Here is a 14,479-nt window from a genome sequence, read left to right as displayed (position 1 = left end):
ACCCCACAACTCGTACCCCCTGCCCAGAGCCTGTACCCCCTCCCACACTCCAACCTCCTTGCTCAGCCCAGAACCCCCTCCCATATTCTGAACCCCTCGGCTCCACCCTCCAGCCTGGAGCTCCCTCCTGTACCCCAAGCCCCTCATCCCTGACCCCACCCCAGAGCCCGCACCCCCAGCCAGAACCCTCACCCCCTCCCACACCCCAACCCCCTGCCCCAGTGTGGTGAAAATGAGTGAGAGTGGGAAGAGAGAGCAACGGGGGGGGGGATGGAGTAAACATGGGGCAGGGCCTCAGAGAAGGGGCAGGGCAGGGGTGTTCAATTTTATGCAAGAAGGAAGTTGGCAACCTAGTTTAAGATTTCTGCAGACATTGTCAAAGAACACCATCTACTCAGCCTTATCCAATGTACCTAGGCTCACTTAAAGGTATTTTGACAAAAACTTGTTGTAGCATAAGCCCAGAGATCTCTTGTCAAATTCAAATAGGATTTTACTTTTATCTGCAGTTTGCAGTATCACCTAAATAGTGCAGAACATTAATAATACAGAAAGAGAGAGTCCTTATGAATATATGTGATGTCACATGCAACAGTAACAGCAGATCTCTAAGGATGAAAGGCTTTGAGTAAACTTAACTTCTATTTAAAAGGAAAAAATACTATGTCCAAGTTTATGTTGTTCCCTGGCTCTCTATCCATTTGCAGATGTTTTCAGATGCTGCTTTTTACAGGCTAAGTCCAAGCTATCTTAGAGACTACTTGATGCCTATAGCCAGCTAGCTTAATGGACATTAGCATTAGAGAAATCGAGTAAAAAGCACGTGGTCCTCTCCGAAATCAGAACAGATGACATTTTGTTTTACTTTCGTTGTATAGTAGTACATAATCTGAAAAGACACACAATATGACCAAGTAACTGGATCTCATTCAAATGTATGCTCTACTGCAACCCACCCTTCCATATGAATAACTAATAAATAAGATGGAGGCTATGGGAGCAATTAGAAATTACTACCCTGTCATGTACTAACCTGCCAGAGATAACTGTTTGTCAGGAAGTTGCTCTTCATTTCTGAGGTGGCTGAATTTGGCAATGAATTCACCAAGTGTAGTATCTGTATGGAATTTGTGTGGGTAAGGCTGTTCCCCTTTTTCTTTCAGCTTCTGGACAAAATCACTTCGAATCAGATTGTATTGCTGCAATGAAGATTTGGAGCAGAGTGAAGGACTTACAAATGATATATAGTCCAATGTCTATAGTATTATTATTTTATATTATGTGCTGTAATATGAACTATTATTATGAGTGGGGCTGGTAGCACCTCCTATTATTAAAGTTCCATGATACTTCTCATTATAAGACCTGGTTTTCAGTTACTTATAACTTTGCCACACGTTAACGGTGGCTGCAGTTTTCCCATGCCAAGTGTCTGCCTCAGGCTGACTTGTTTTAAAAATTTTCAGCCAAAACAGTTTGGCTGTTTCTGAGAACAAGACTAGATGTTCTTTTGCTAAAACACATTACAAAATTTGGATGACCTTTTCTTTGAAAAGCTATAGTACCCCCATGCTTGGGAGCAGGGAACTAGAAATCTGGTTGGGAGAGGCTTTTGTGTCAGGTATGTGCTATTTGCCATCCCCACAAAAATCTGCCAAAGTTTGGCCAAGTTATAAGCCCTTGAAAAATACAGCAGTTTGTGCATGCTTCTTAGATGTTAGCAGCTAAAATTCCCTGCAGCTGCTGTCTACACTGGGCATGCTGCAGCCTGGCACTAAGCAGGACTTTCTCTGGGCTGCCGCAGGCTGTACTGCATTTCCAGTTCCAGACACCTGAACTGAGAACAAGGAACCTGTCTCTCCTGTGCTCTTAGTGACTCCCCTGCATGGCCCAGGCAGCATAGAGGAGGAAGCCATCAGAGTTGAATACACAGGGGAGAAAAGCTGAACCTGCAGGGAGTAGAGGAAAGTGCAGAGTGGGATGGGGGGGGGGGGGGGGAAGAGAGACTGGGATTAGCTATGTAAGTAGACTGAGGGCTTGTCTACACTTAAAATGCTACAGCAGCACAGCAGTGCCACACAGCATTTCAGTTTAAACACTACCTATGCTGATGGGAGGATTCTTCCATCAACCTAGCACTGTCTACACAGGGACATAGGTTAGCTTAATTTTGCCATTCAGGGCTATGGATTTTTCACACCCCTGAGCGAGGTAGTTACGCCAACCTACTTACCTAGTACAGACTAGGCCAGGGACTCAGAACCAGTGGGAAAGCGGTGAGAGAAGACAGAACTGATGAGGAGCCAGAGTAGACAGGGAGAACTGGGCCTGGTTGAATCAGGAAATGAAATCAAGAATGGATAGTGAAGAAGGCTGGCTATCGGATCCGTGCCTCATTTGTTGCGGACGTTGGAAGGTGTTTAGTGAACGAGGCAGGAGACTTCAGGAAGAGAAAGGACAGTCTCATGGTTAAGGCAGTTGAATGCTGCCCTGGAGGATTGGATTCTATCCCTGCCTCTGCCACAAAGTTCCTGTGTGATGCTGGGTGAATCACTTAAGCCAAACTTTCTCTAAATCAGAAATTCTTAAGAGACCCTACCCAACAAAAAGCAGCTAAACAATAAGGAGCAAATTTTTTGGGGGGGGAGGTCAACTAAAGCTTGACACGTGAAGAGAAGGGTAAGCTCTTTGTGGCAGGGATGGTCTTTTATCTTGTGTGTGTGTGTGTACAGGGCCCAAAACAATGGGGCTCCAATCTTTGACTGAGGTCGGCCAGTGCTACTGTAACACAAAAACAATAATAAAACCTGTTATAGGAAATTGAGAATTATATGGCAACAAGGAGAACTGGTCACCACATGCCTTCGTCCTGCATACGCTACCAAAAACAGGAGCTTTCAGCCATCATCCTCACCCTCCTTGACCAAACAAGAAGAATGATAGCAATGTGTTAACTCCACTTCTTTCTGATACAGGTGGTTACACTAGACGATACCGTGGCCAGTCCCAGTTTACATAGTGGTTTCCAAAGCAGCACAATCAGAAATAACTCTGGGTCCTAAAAACGACCACTTCTCATGTGACAAACTGCGATATTTCAGAAGCGGTAAGGAGCTAATCTTGGCAAACTTAACACTGGGGGTGCTGCAAGGCATTTGTTATAATATTGAGCCAGATCTTCAGGTGGTGTAAACTCGCAGTCCATTGACCTCGATTGAGCTATGTCAATTTACACCAGCTGAGATTCTGGTTCCTAGTTTCTTAAATGGTAGTTTCAGTTTGGGAGCAATTGAATACTTTATCTTGACATTCCGTCTAGATCTATCCACCCTGCTTCTCTATCCTAATGCTAACTGGAATTTGAAGTGAGACAATATTTTGAGACACAAATTGCTAGGTAATAGGGTCTCCTTGGGTCTCCATATCACTGAGAAACTCCTTGGCATATATTGATTTCAAGGTATTTCTAATTCTGATAAAGATAAGAGATATTGCCATCTACTGGTCTCTTAAGCAAGCTGTACCATAGAATCGCTTTCCTCTGGTAGGTATCTATCCTTCAATCATCATTATTAAACATGTATGTTATAGCCTATTCCTGCTTCTTACTTATTTTAATAATAAAGGGCCAACTCCTTAGCTGGTGTAAATCAATGGAGCAACACTGATTTAAATCTGGTTTAAGAGAGGTAGATCAGATGTCTGAAGTTGGTGTCTGTGTTTTATATACACATAGATGAGCATACTATTTGGACTTTAGAAATACACAGGATTACACTTGCAGCATGCTGTTTTTCCATATTTGCAACAATTGCCAGGCTCCCCATACCTGTAATACACCTGAGCTAGCATACGCCAGAAACTGTTTTCTCTGACACACTGGGCTGTTTCCAGCAGTTTCAGTTCATCAGAATAAAGCACAGGCAGTTTTGCTTCAATAGAGGACTTTGGAATTGATTTATAGGCTGGATTAAACTTTTCCCCTTTGATGGCTATTGACTTGATGCCCAGCTATAAATTATATGTGGAATCACAATATTGCAGTTTATACAATCGGTTGCTAATTTGCTAAGAATCTACAGCAGTGGAAATGGAAGTGAAACCCTTTTATTATTAAGGCTTCCACAGAGAGGGAGTTCACACGTTAAACTCAAAATACTAGGATAATTGCAATCATTCAGCTGGCCTTCTGTTTGATGTTACCTGAGAGTTGCTGCTTAAATGTCTCTTGTGACATCAACCATCTGTTTGGCAGTAAGGAACACTGGACAATCTATTAAACGGCAGTGGGATTCAAAGGAAAGGATGAGAGCCCTTTTGAAGGTTTTACTATTGAAACTCCATGCCTTTCCTAAAAACTAGTTAAAAAAACAACATAATGGGGAGTATGCAATGTTGTTGTAACTGTGTTGGTCCCAGGCTATTAGAGAGACAAGGTGGGTGAGTTAATATTTTATTGGACTACGGTTTGTGAAACAAAAGTTTTTGAACTTTTATACTGAGCTCCAATCTGTGTAAGTTGAAAAGCTTGTCTCTCTCACCAACAGAAGTTAGTCCAAAAAAAGATAATGGGGAGTAGCTGCTCTTCACAGTGCTTTTACGTAATGGTTGTTAAGATTTTAATTTAACTCCCGTTCATGATTCTAAACTCTTCTACAATCCAAAAATCAACACACCACTATGTTCAAACTGCAAAGTCAGCTGAGCAACTGACCACAGTAAATCAGCTTTGGCCGTTAACTTCAGTTATGTTACTATAAAATCCAGCCTCAGTCTCAGAGAAGACATTGATGGTAAAAAAAACAAAAAAAAAAACACTGCTTTGTTCCAGGCTAGCCTCTATAAAAATGAAGAGCCATATGTTGCTCTTGGGGGTGAGGACTCATACTTCCATAGGAGGAGGTTACCAGAACCAGCTCCAGGCACCAGCTTAGCAAGCAGGTGCTTGGGGCGGCCAAGGAGAAGGGGCAGCACGTCGGGCTCTTCGGCGGCAATTCGGCGGCGGGTCCCTCGGTCCCTCTCGGAAGGAAGGACCTGCCACTGAATTACCGCCGAAGAAAGCAGCGTGGTGGAGCTGCCGCCGATCGCGATCATGGCTTTTTTTTCTTTTTTTTTTTTTCCGCCGCTTGGGGTGGCAAAAACCCTGGAGCCGGCCCTGGAGGTTACATACATCTGTGAGGCCACACAGATGCCATTTTGGATTAAAGTGGAGCTATAACATCAAGCTTGAGCAATGGGCCTCAGTTGCTGAGCAGATTCTTACAGATTTGTTCTAACACAGCTGTATCCCTTGTTCTTCAACCAAAAAACCCACTCACCATGCAACAGTACATTTTGGTTATGTAATTCAGCTATAAATCTTACGGAAATTATATCCCTCACTATTTTAGTAGTTCTAACTAGCCTGAGCACTAATTGGCATGAATTCCAGATCATTCACAAGGATACACGGGGAAGTTGGAAATATTTGGAGGTGGATGTCTATTCAGCATCAATGGAAGAAAAATTTCATTTGAACAAAATTATTTGTTCTATCATCTGTTCCAAATAGCTGAAGTGTTGAAGAGCTAAAAGGCAAACATCAGCATAGGATGGCCACTATAGCAGAGCCAATCACAATGGGACACAAATACCTTTTGTAACATATGAATAAAAACTCTGAGCTAATATTCCACACTTGATATTCCACCAACTACTGTGTCCTTTTGAAGCCAATATACAATCAAGTGGGGAGGAAAGGGGGAATAAAGAAAATATTTTACTACATACAGATCTGCTCCTTATCTCTACATATTGCTCACAAGCAGCAATATTCTACCTTGTGACTTTACTAATTCCTTCACCTCCACAAGGCAGCCGGCTTTATTGAATGAACCAAGGGCGTTTCTTTCCAATGTAAATACAGAGTAATCACTTGTACTATCACCTCCTTCACACGCACCCATGTGCTGGCGTGGAAAAACTGGCTTCCCCTCCCTTCTCAGCTCCCTCCTGCAAGCCAAAGAGCTAAACTGAAAGTGATGTATTCAAGGTTACATTTAATACTATTGGAGGCTAAATAAGGAACAGAGTATTCAGGACTTGTTCTCTTCACTGATGTGGAGTCTCATCATTAGGAAAGTGAAGCTGTATGTCTCAGTAATACTGCCGCTGCTGCCTTGCTATGCTACAATTTGTATAGAGGCTTATAATAATGTGTATATGTAATGCCAACAAACCCCGGTCGTCGGCAGGTGGGATCAAATCAGGGACCTTTGGAGCTTAGTTCATGCACTAAAAGCCAACTGGCTGTTCGCGAAGGCTGTAGAGCAGACTCATTTAACTCTCTCTCTAAGTGGTATCAGTGCCACTAGATGGGACAGAACACCGCACCCAGAAGGTCTGTGGGTTACATATAATCAATTTTACTATATAAAATATTGGCCAACATTTTCAAATATGGGTGCCTAAAGTTCAGGTGAACTGGTAGTGTACTATAGAATATATTTGAAATAAATTATTAGTGGTCTCAGGGTAGCCAGCTTTCTTCCTGCTTTGTACCAGGACAGCGGAACAAAGTAGTAGGAACAGGAGTCAGAGTTGGTGCTGTGGTGATTTTGACCAATGTTAATATACTGGAGATAGAGATAAACATCTTGTGAGATTCAATTAAAACACAATGAATATCATAAATGAATAATCAAAAGTTGCCTCTGCATAATATTGTTTGTTTTATTATTGAAATAAGTTTTAATACGGTACCATAATTTACCTGTCACTTTACAGACCTAAGGAAAAAAAGAGACAGGTCCTACCCTAAAGAGCGTATAGTGTTAGGGTTAGATTGAAAAAATTGCACAAAATATTGCGCAGCTTCAGGAGGTATTTCCTGAGACAGAATTCTTCCTGGAACTCCCAGCATGCAGGAGGAACAAAATTACTGCTACATTCTTTAAGAAATTTTAAGTCAATTCCTTACTGAATTAAGTTTAATAAAAAAAAAAACCCCAATGTAAACCATGTTTACATGGATTCAAGGATGTCCATACAGGGGTTTCTACCAGTTTAACTAAATTGATTTTGAAATATATAATTGTAATTATACCAGTCCAATTGTGTATAGATGCTTTGGGGCAGAATTCCACTGGGAGTCAAATTAAAAATTCTGCATATTTTGTCAAAATAATACAATATAATCATGCCAGTTTCAATTATTTTGGTAATTTAAAAATACCTGTCAGCAAGTATGTCTGTAACAATACAGACAGTGAAAAAGAGTCTCTCAGGAGTAGAGTGTTAAAGAAACCCCTATGACAACCCCGTTCCTGTATCTCTTATGCTTTTGTTGGTTGGCTCAGTCTGGCTGTGTCACGCATGCCAGCTGGGCACATCTTGGGGGGAAAACTCTGCCCCTCTGGTCTTTTAGTCAATTCTCCTTTGTTTGCCCTACCCCTGTAGGGTTACCATATTTCAAGTTCCCAAACAAAGTATACTGCCAGGAGGAGGGGTGAGTGCTGGAGGGGTGTGTGTGTGTGTGCGTGCGCACGCTGCAAGAGGGTATTTGGGTGTGCTGGAGAGGGCTGTATGGGTCCCCGCCACACCAGACACCTGCACACACACCCAGAGCTCAGCCGCAGGGCCAGATACCCACATCCCCTCCCACTCAGAGCCCAGCTGCACAGTTTCATTATTGTCCCGCTGGGTAGAGATGACCTATACTTGTTGAAAGCTGGGGGGAGGGGCAGGGAGGGAGAACCACAATTTAAAGTTTTAGTCACCTGCAGAATAGCTTGAATCACGCCCCCTCTCCCAGCTATCCTCTCCACCCTTACCCTGTCTCCCATCCCAGAAAGCAGGAGCCCTCTCCCTTCTGCTTCCAGGTGTTGCTGCCTTCTCCCCATGGGACACAGCTCACTGGCTCTGGCAGTTACCACACAGAGAGAAGAACAGGAGTACTTGTGGCACCTTAGAGACTAACAAATTTATTAGAGCATAAGACCTGTCATGACACAGAGAGAGAGAGAGCCCAGTCGCACATGTGACCAAGTGGGGCTGGGCTCTGCTAGGTCTAGCAGCCCCTAGCAGCAGCCAGCAGCTTTGCAGTGCCAATTCTGCCAGAAAAAATAAATTCTGTGTGGAACATTAATTCTGCATTATGCAGTGGCACAATTCCCCCAGAAGCAATAGACAAAATCTTCTTTGAGTGGCCATTAGCAGCACATCTTGAAAAATTCAAAACAGTTTAAGTCTGGTCCTCCTTATACTCAGGTATAGTTCAGCAGGAAATACCCACCTGGGGCCCATATTCCTCTTCAGATTCTTCTTTTCCCTGGTCAGACACAGTCTTGGGCTTAGTTGTTTGAAAATCCCTGCAAAAGAAGAATGCCCACAGTGAATTCACATTGAAATTTCAGAGGGCACAGCCAGTTCTTGTGGGCCCAATATTCTGCACACACACCCCAAAAAAAGCTAAATATATTTTAAGGGGTTTGGTTACAAACCCTAATATGAATGATTTCCGCCCCCCCCCACACACACACACACATGATTTCTTTTTGTCAATGAAACAGCAATGCCAACCCTAAGCTTTCAAAAATCATTATTCAGGCACCCAAAACTCATAAGATTTAAAAAATAATACATTGGGGTTCTTTTTATTTGCCTTCTTGGTTTTGAGCATTTATGTTTCATGCTTGCAAGCTTTCCTCCACAACAGTGAGGGTTAGAAATGTGCTTTTGTTTAAATCGAAGCTGAGATTCTTAGATAATCACCTGACTCCAGAAGCCGAGGCTTTATGAAGAATAAAGCCTCATGATAAAAATCATGAGAGCTGGCAACAGTGAGAAAAATAAGTGTCTTTTATTTAGGGTCAAACACAGAAGCATTGTTCCAAACCCATGAGGATCGAAGTGAAACTGAAAAGAATAGGACTATAAACAAAAGTAAATTACCATTGCCCAAGCCTAATGAAATGCAAGAAGTGAACCAAAAAGTTGAAGTAGGGACTAGTATATTCATTATATTAAGTAAAATAAAAATATTTTAAATATCTAGTTATTAGTAACAAGTGAGGCTTTTTATATATGAAATCTTAATGTAATAGTGTGACTTAAAATCAAACTTTTGTTTTTAGTTATATTGAGGGAATTTAATCAAATGTGTTATAGATCATGCTATGTATCTGAGTGGCTACACAAAGACCAGTGAACCAGTGCCCTAGTATGCAACTAGGGGTGATATATTTCAGACATAAATCTGAAGTCTTGCTATTTGTGGTCATTAAAGATCCCATGAAAACTGCTATAGAAATTAGGGTGTTAACTCCAGGGTTCTGGCCAAATTCAGATCAGATAGTTACATTCCATTAACCTAAATTTCCCCTGAAGTTTCAAGTGGAAAAAAGTTATTTTTCCTGGCCAGGCATTTATGTCCTGAACTGTTGGTTGCTTTTTTCCTGAGAGTGGGAGGAAACGGGGGTTGTTTTAAATGTTGCTGTTCACTGTATAATGGCTGCCTACAGAAAGATCAGTCATCATGATTATGTTTAGTAACAATGGGCCTGATCCTGAGAGCCAGGAGTCAGTGGGAGCTGGGTTGCTCTTATCAAATCTCAGGATTCGGGCCCTTTAATTTTAAAAATTATTAATACAAAATGGGCCCTGATTTATCATTGCCCTGCGGCCCTTTTACTCCAGCAAGGCTAGCACAAAGGAAACCTAGGGCAGGTGCAAGGCCCCCACCTTTTGGCAATACGCCTGGCACAGAAAGCTCTACTAATGCTGTGTCACCTCTATTCCAAACCTGAGTATAGGCTGGGCACAGTCGGTGTAGGGTACAGGTGGAAGAGGCAGATTTGGGGTGGGAAGGTGTTGCCAGGGGCGGCTCTATGTTTTTTGCCGCCCCAAGCACAGAAGTCAGGTGGCCTTCGGTGGCATGCCTGCGGGCGGTCCGATGGTGACGCAGATTCGGCAGAGTTTCTGCGGGTGATCTGCCAGTCCGGTGCTTTCGGCACCGAATTGCCGCCGAAGCCGTGGGACCAGCGGACCTCCAGCAGACATGCCACCAAAGGCCACCTGACTCCTGCCCTCACGGCCACCAGCACGCCGCCCCCCACGGCTTGCCGCTCCAGGCACGCACTTGCTGCGTTGGTGCCTGGAGCCGCCCCTGTATGTTGCTGGAGAAGATCTATTCCATTGGCAATTCTATGTCCCTGCAAAGCCTCACAAGGGCCTTTGCAAAAGGGGTGCAAGTTACAGTAGCACTGTCTATTGCACTGGTGCCTGTGAAGGGGTGGATCTGGCCATGAGCAGGGCTAGTGGATTTGCAGGTGACTTCAGGTTGCAACATCCAGTACTGTTCACTAATGATCAACAAGTGGGCTGATCTTCTAAAATGTTTTAAGTGTTGCGTTTTCTGGAGGATTCATCCCCAGTTGATTGCCAGCCACTATTGCCAGGGCTACCTTGTCCTGCAGGACTCAAAGCAGAATTTCCATAAATATCAACTGCAAATTTCTGCCTGCACTGAAAATAAATCAGCTACCTATGGCACTGACATTGGCTCAGAACTCTGCAGTGTCTCAACCACAGACAGACTCTTCACATCAGCAGCCTTATCTGTTCCTTGATCCAAAGGATCCTTGAATCAGTTTGACTGTGAATAGAAAACTGGAAGGTAAATCCACTTTAGTTTCAGATGCAAAGAATACTCCAACATAATAGAACTATATAACAGCTAGATGGTGCTATTATGTTGGAGTATTCTTTGCATCTGAAACTAAAGTGCATTTACCTTCCAGTTTTCTGCTTAAAGGAGCCATGCAGACAAAATTGATATTAAACTCAATCCTGTAGAATGATCACAAGGATTTTGAAACGGACTCCCACACTGTCAGTGGACTGCCTCACTGGGACTGCATCACCATCAGTGAGACAGCATACCCTCAATAAAAAACGACACAAAAAACAGGTGCATGATCTAAGACATCCACTGCATGGCCACATTCCACCACCCAAGAGCGGAAGTCCAGAAAGAGCTTTGCCTCTGAAAATCCCTTACCCCAAAATACCACCGTGGAAGGCTACAGAGTTACAAAAAATGCCAGTGATCCTGGAGAACCTGCTTCATTCAGGACAACTCCCTCTAGGCACTGACCTCAAAGAAAAAAACACTGGTGTACTCTAAATCGAGGGAGAGCTGGGGTGGCAAAGACCTATGACAACATGATCAAGTGGAAGATGAGGAACGCCTCTGGACAGGAAATGCAGAGAGGCTAGAGAAACACTTGATCACTGCCCCCATCAACCTCCTATACCCCTGAGGAACTATTTGTGATAAGTGACACACCAAGTCTTGGCTGTGGTTTTGGAGCAATGATCTATGATTAACCATTGCTATATGGGGCTGGATCCTCAGCTTCTGTAGATCAGCTAATCAATGGAGCTATGTTAGTTAGATATTCAACTGGTATAAATCAGTGTCTCTCCATCTATTTCGATCTATTCAGCTGAGGATCTGGCCCTGAGAATTCTTAATAACTACCACAATAGAGACCCATAACTAGAAATCAGATAAATGGGGAAGACATTTCTTAACAAAGCAAGCATATAAAACTCTGATTTCCTCACAATCCAGTGAATGTTCACAACATCCTGCACCCATGCACTGCTTCCCAGAACCAACAGGTTACATGTAAGGGATGGACACATTCTTATCTGCCAAGAGACGATCTTGGACACTGTTCTAAATTCATTCCTTCACCAGGAAAAGAAAGTTTCCTCCTCTTTGATGATTCCTCCAGAAATTAAATATTGTAAAAAAACAATCCAAAACTGCTTGAAGTATGTGTGTCCATTGCCATTCACAACCATAAACCCTAATACCTGAAATCTGATGTTGCTCCACTCTCTTCAAAAATGCATCACTACAGGTGATGTAATATCATCCCTGAGAATTGCACCATTGGCCTCTGAAATTGTTTTCTAACTGTCTAGTGTCTTCACACTATGTTACAGTATTGCAGACATAGGCTCTTTATCCCAAAATTATGGCAAAGGAAAAACAGATGAAAGATATCTGTGGATTTGTTTTCTCAGTCTTCCTATACCAGAAACATCTTCCATCCAGAAGTTAATTATTTGTAGCCCCGCTAATCTTTACAAAAAGAGTGTTATAACAAAATTATAGTTCTTCCTTCATCATATACAGTTTTTCTTATTGACTATAGTGACATATAAAACTGGGAAAATGGGCTCCATCTAAGATTGATTACTAGCATAAGTATGGAAGTATGACAATCAAACCAGCTGATTTGGGAAAACCATTGATATTTTTACTGCTGTGTCTGAAAGGACCTTTTAATACACTAAGATGTACTATTAGGGGAAAGAAGAAGCTGCTTCACTGGATACACCTGACATTGTTAAGTACCAGCTTGAAACTATTTCCCACATTGGTCTATTCCTTCAAGGACTCGGTCCTGTGTAAAACCTGGGCTGGATTCTTTGGAGTCATCACTACTTTGATTATTACAGAGTCCTGGCCGCATAATGGAAAAACTTCCAGTGACTTCAGTGAGTGACTTTCACCCCGGTCTGCAGTTGGGTGACTCATTCTATGACATTACGTAAAATTGCAGAAGTGCCTGTAATTCATCCCTGAAAGTCAATAGACAGACACTATTCTTATCGCAAGAGAAAGAAGACATTTAAAAATAGAAATAGAGACACAGCCATAGCAATTAATGTGTTGCATCACAAAGAGGTGGCCACGAATCATAGAAATATAGTAAGTAGAGCTGAATGATATCTATCCCACTCACTAAAGAAGAAATGGCCCATTAGCCTCAAAACGTGTATTTTCTTTCCAGAGTAGTTGAAAATATCAAAGTGTGAAAAGCATATTTATTACATTTTCTATTTTCCAGTTTGCAATCCCATACTGGAACTCCCCATGTAATAGATCACAAGACAAAATATTAAACTGAGAGAAGGCAATGACAAAACATTAGGTGTAATCATAATAGCACCTAGCATTTATTAGAGAGCTTTATATGTTAATGAACTGACATTTAATAATTAGTTTGCAAACAACAAATACATTAGAACTGGAATATTTTCACTAAAAAAAATCAAAATTTTGGGGAAAAAATGAATTTCAATTTTTTTACAACACTTCTCATAATGATGGCATGTTTGGCAACAATGACTTACTGTGAAGAGGCAGCTGAAGTCTTTCCTTGATCTGTCATCTTTGCAAAGCTGAGAGCAGATGAAGTTACAGCATAAGAATTCTGCCTAGAATGCTTGATCTGTTCCCCCACTGCGCTTTATATGGACACTTGGAGGCAGTCATGTGAGTATCACAGAGATTTAGAAAGTGAAAATTAAACTTCATGCTCTGCCCTAAAGAGAGAGATATAAACCAAAGCCAAAAGTTTAGATGCTGAACTTTGTGACGTCTCTTATTTTTATGGGCACCTATAAAGATTAAGGAATTGAAAATGAGGGGATAACACATATAACACATAGGGATTTTAATTGGGGTCCAAATGATTAAAGATTAACAGACATCTCCTCTTTCACTTTCCCCATCTAAATATAAACACTGATATCTAAAGACTTGCAGCCACCACCCATTTACTGGAAAAGAGTCTTATTCCTTTAATTCAATACAATGTGGTGTCACAGTGCCAGTTTTTTTACGTATTCAGCTCAGAGGACCAGGAAGAAATATACTTCCCACTGTTAAATGCGTACAGGAATTAAGTTTTACTCTGACTCTTAGAGGTGCAACCCTGTGAGTTGCACTCTTCAAGCAGTCACCCCAGCTTGTTCTGGAATTAAACAAGTATTCACATCACAATACTCTAGAGACGGGGAGGGGGGGAGGGGGGCGGAAGAGGGTGGAGGAGAGAAGATCCTCAGCTGGCATAAATCAGCATAACTCCATTGAAACACATGTAAACCAGCATGGTCAAACAGTCTCTATTCTATCCAGGTCAAGGGGATTAGAAAGATCTTCCCTGTGAGCAATTGTTTCACTTAAGGGTAACATCTCCAGGAAAGCATCTGAGTCTAAAATGTCAGAGTACTTAAGTTATAGTATTCACAAGCAATGTACAAAGCAAAGTCATTCCACAGAGAATGTTAAAGACAGACATATAATAGGAATGTATGTATAAAATGGCTACCTAGGCTCACTTGATTAGGGTTACCATACGTCCGGATTTTCCCGGACATGTCCGGCTTTTGGGGGCTCAAATCCCCGTCCGGGGGGAAATCCCCAAAAGCCGGGCATGTCCGGGAAAATCGGGAGGGAGGGCTGGGCCGGGGTCGCGGGGCCGGGCGCGCGGTGCCGGGCCGGGGTCCAGGACCTCACTGACTCTCTCGTCTTTGGAAATCTCCCCTGGGAAAAATATATATCTTTACCCTTTTGCATCTAACTTAGTTTATTTTATTTTTTTACTATCAGCTTTATGACTGAATACTTTAATATATT

General features: G+C 42.3%; 1 protein-coding gene across 1 annotated transcript in view; it reads right to left on the bottom strand.

Moving 5' to 3' along the window:
- The window catches only part of LOC117873303 (lysine--tRNA ligase-like), a 39,749-nt gene extending 26,406 nt beyond the window's left edge, over positions 1-13,343 (bottom strand). The window contains exons 1-3 of the mRNA XM_034762518.1: positions 13,192-13,343; positions 8,273-8,348; positions 1,034-1,199 (exon numbers count right to left, since the gene is read on the bottom strand). Coding sequence (XP_034618409.1) covers positions 1,034-1,199; positions 8,273-8,348; positions 13,192-13,229 — 280 coding nt within the window. The 5' untranslated portion in view covers positions 13,230-13,343. The remainder of the gene's footprint in view (positions 1-1,033; positions 1,200-8,272; positions 8,349-13,191) is intronic.
- Positions 13,344-14,479: the final 1,136 nt, after the last annotated feature.

This window comes from Trachemys scripta, chromosome 2, assembly GCF_013100865.1.
Source record: "Trachemys scripta elegans isolate TJP31775 chromosome 2, CAS_Tse_1.0, whole genome shotgun sequence".
Classification (NCBI taxonomy): domain Eukaryota; kingdom Metazoa; phylum Chordata; order Testudines; family Emydidae; genus Trachemys; species Trachemys scripta.
This window is presented reverse-complemented; position numbering and strand designations above follow the sequence as displayed.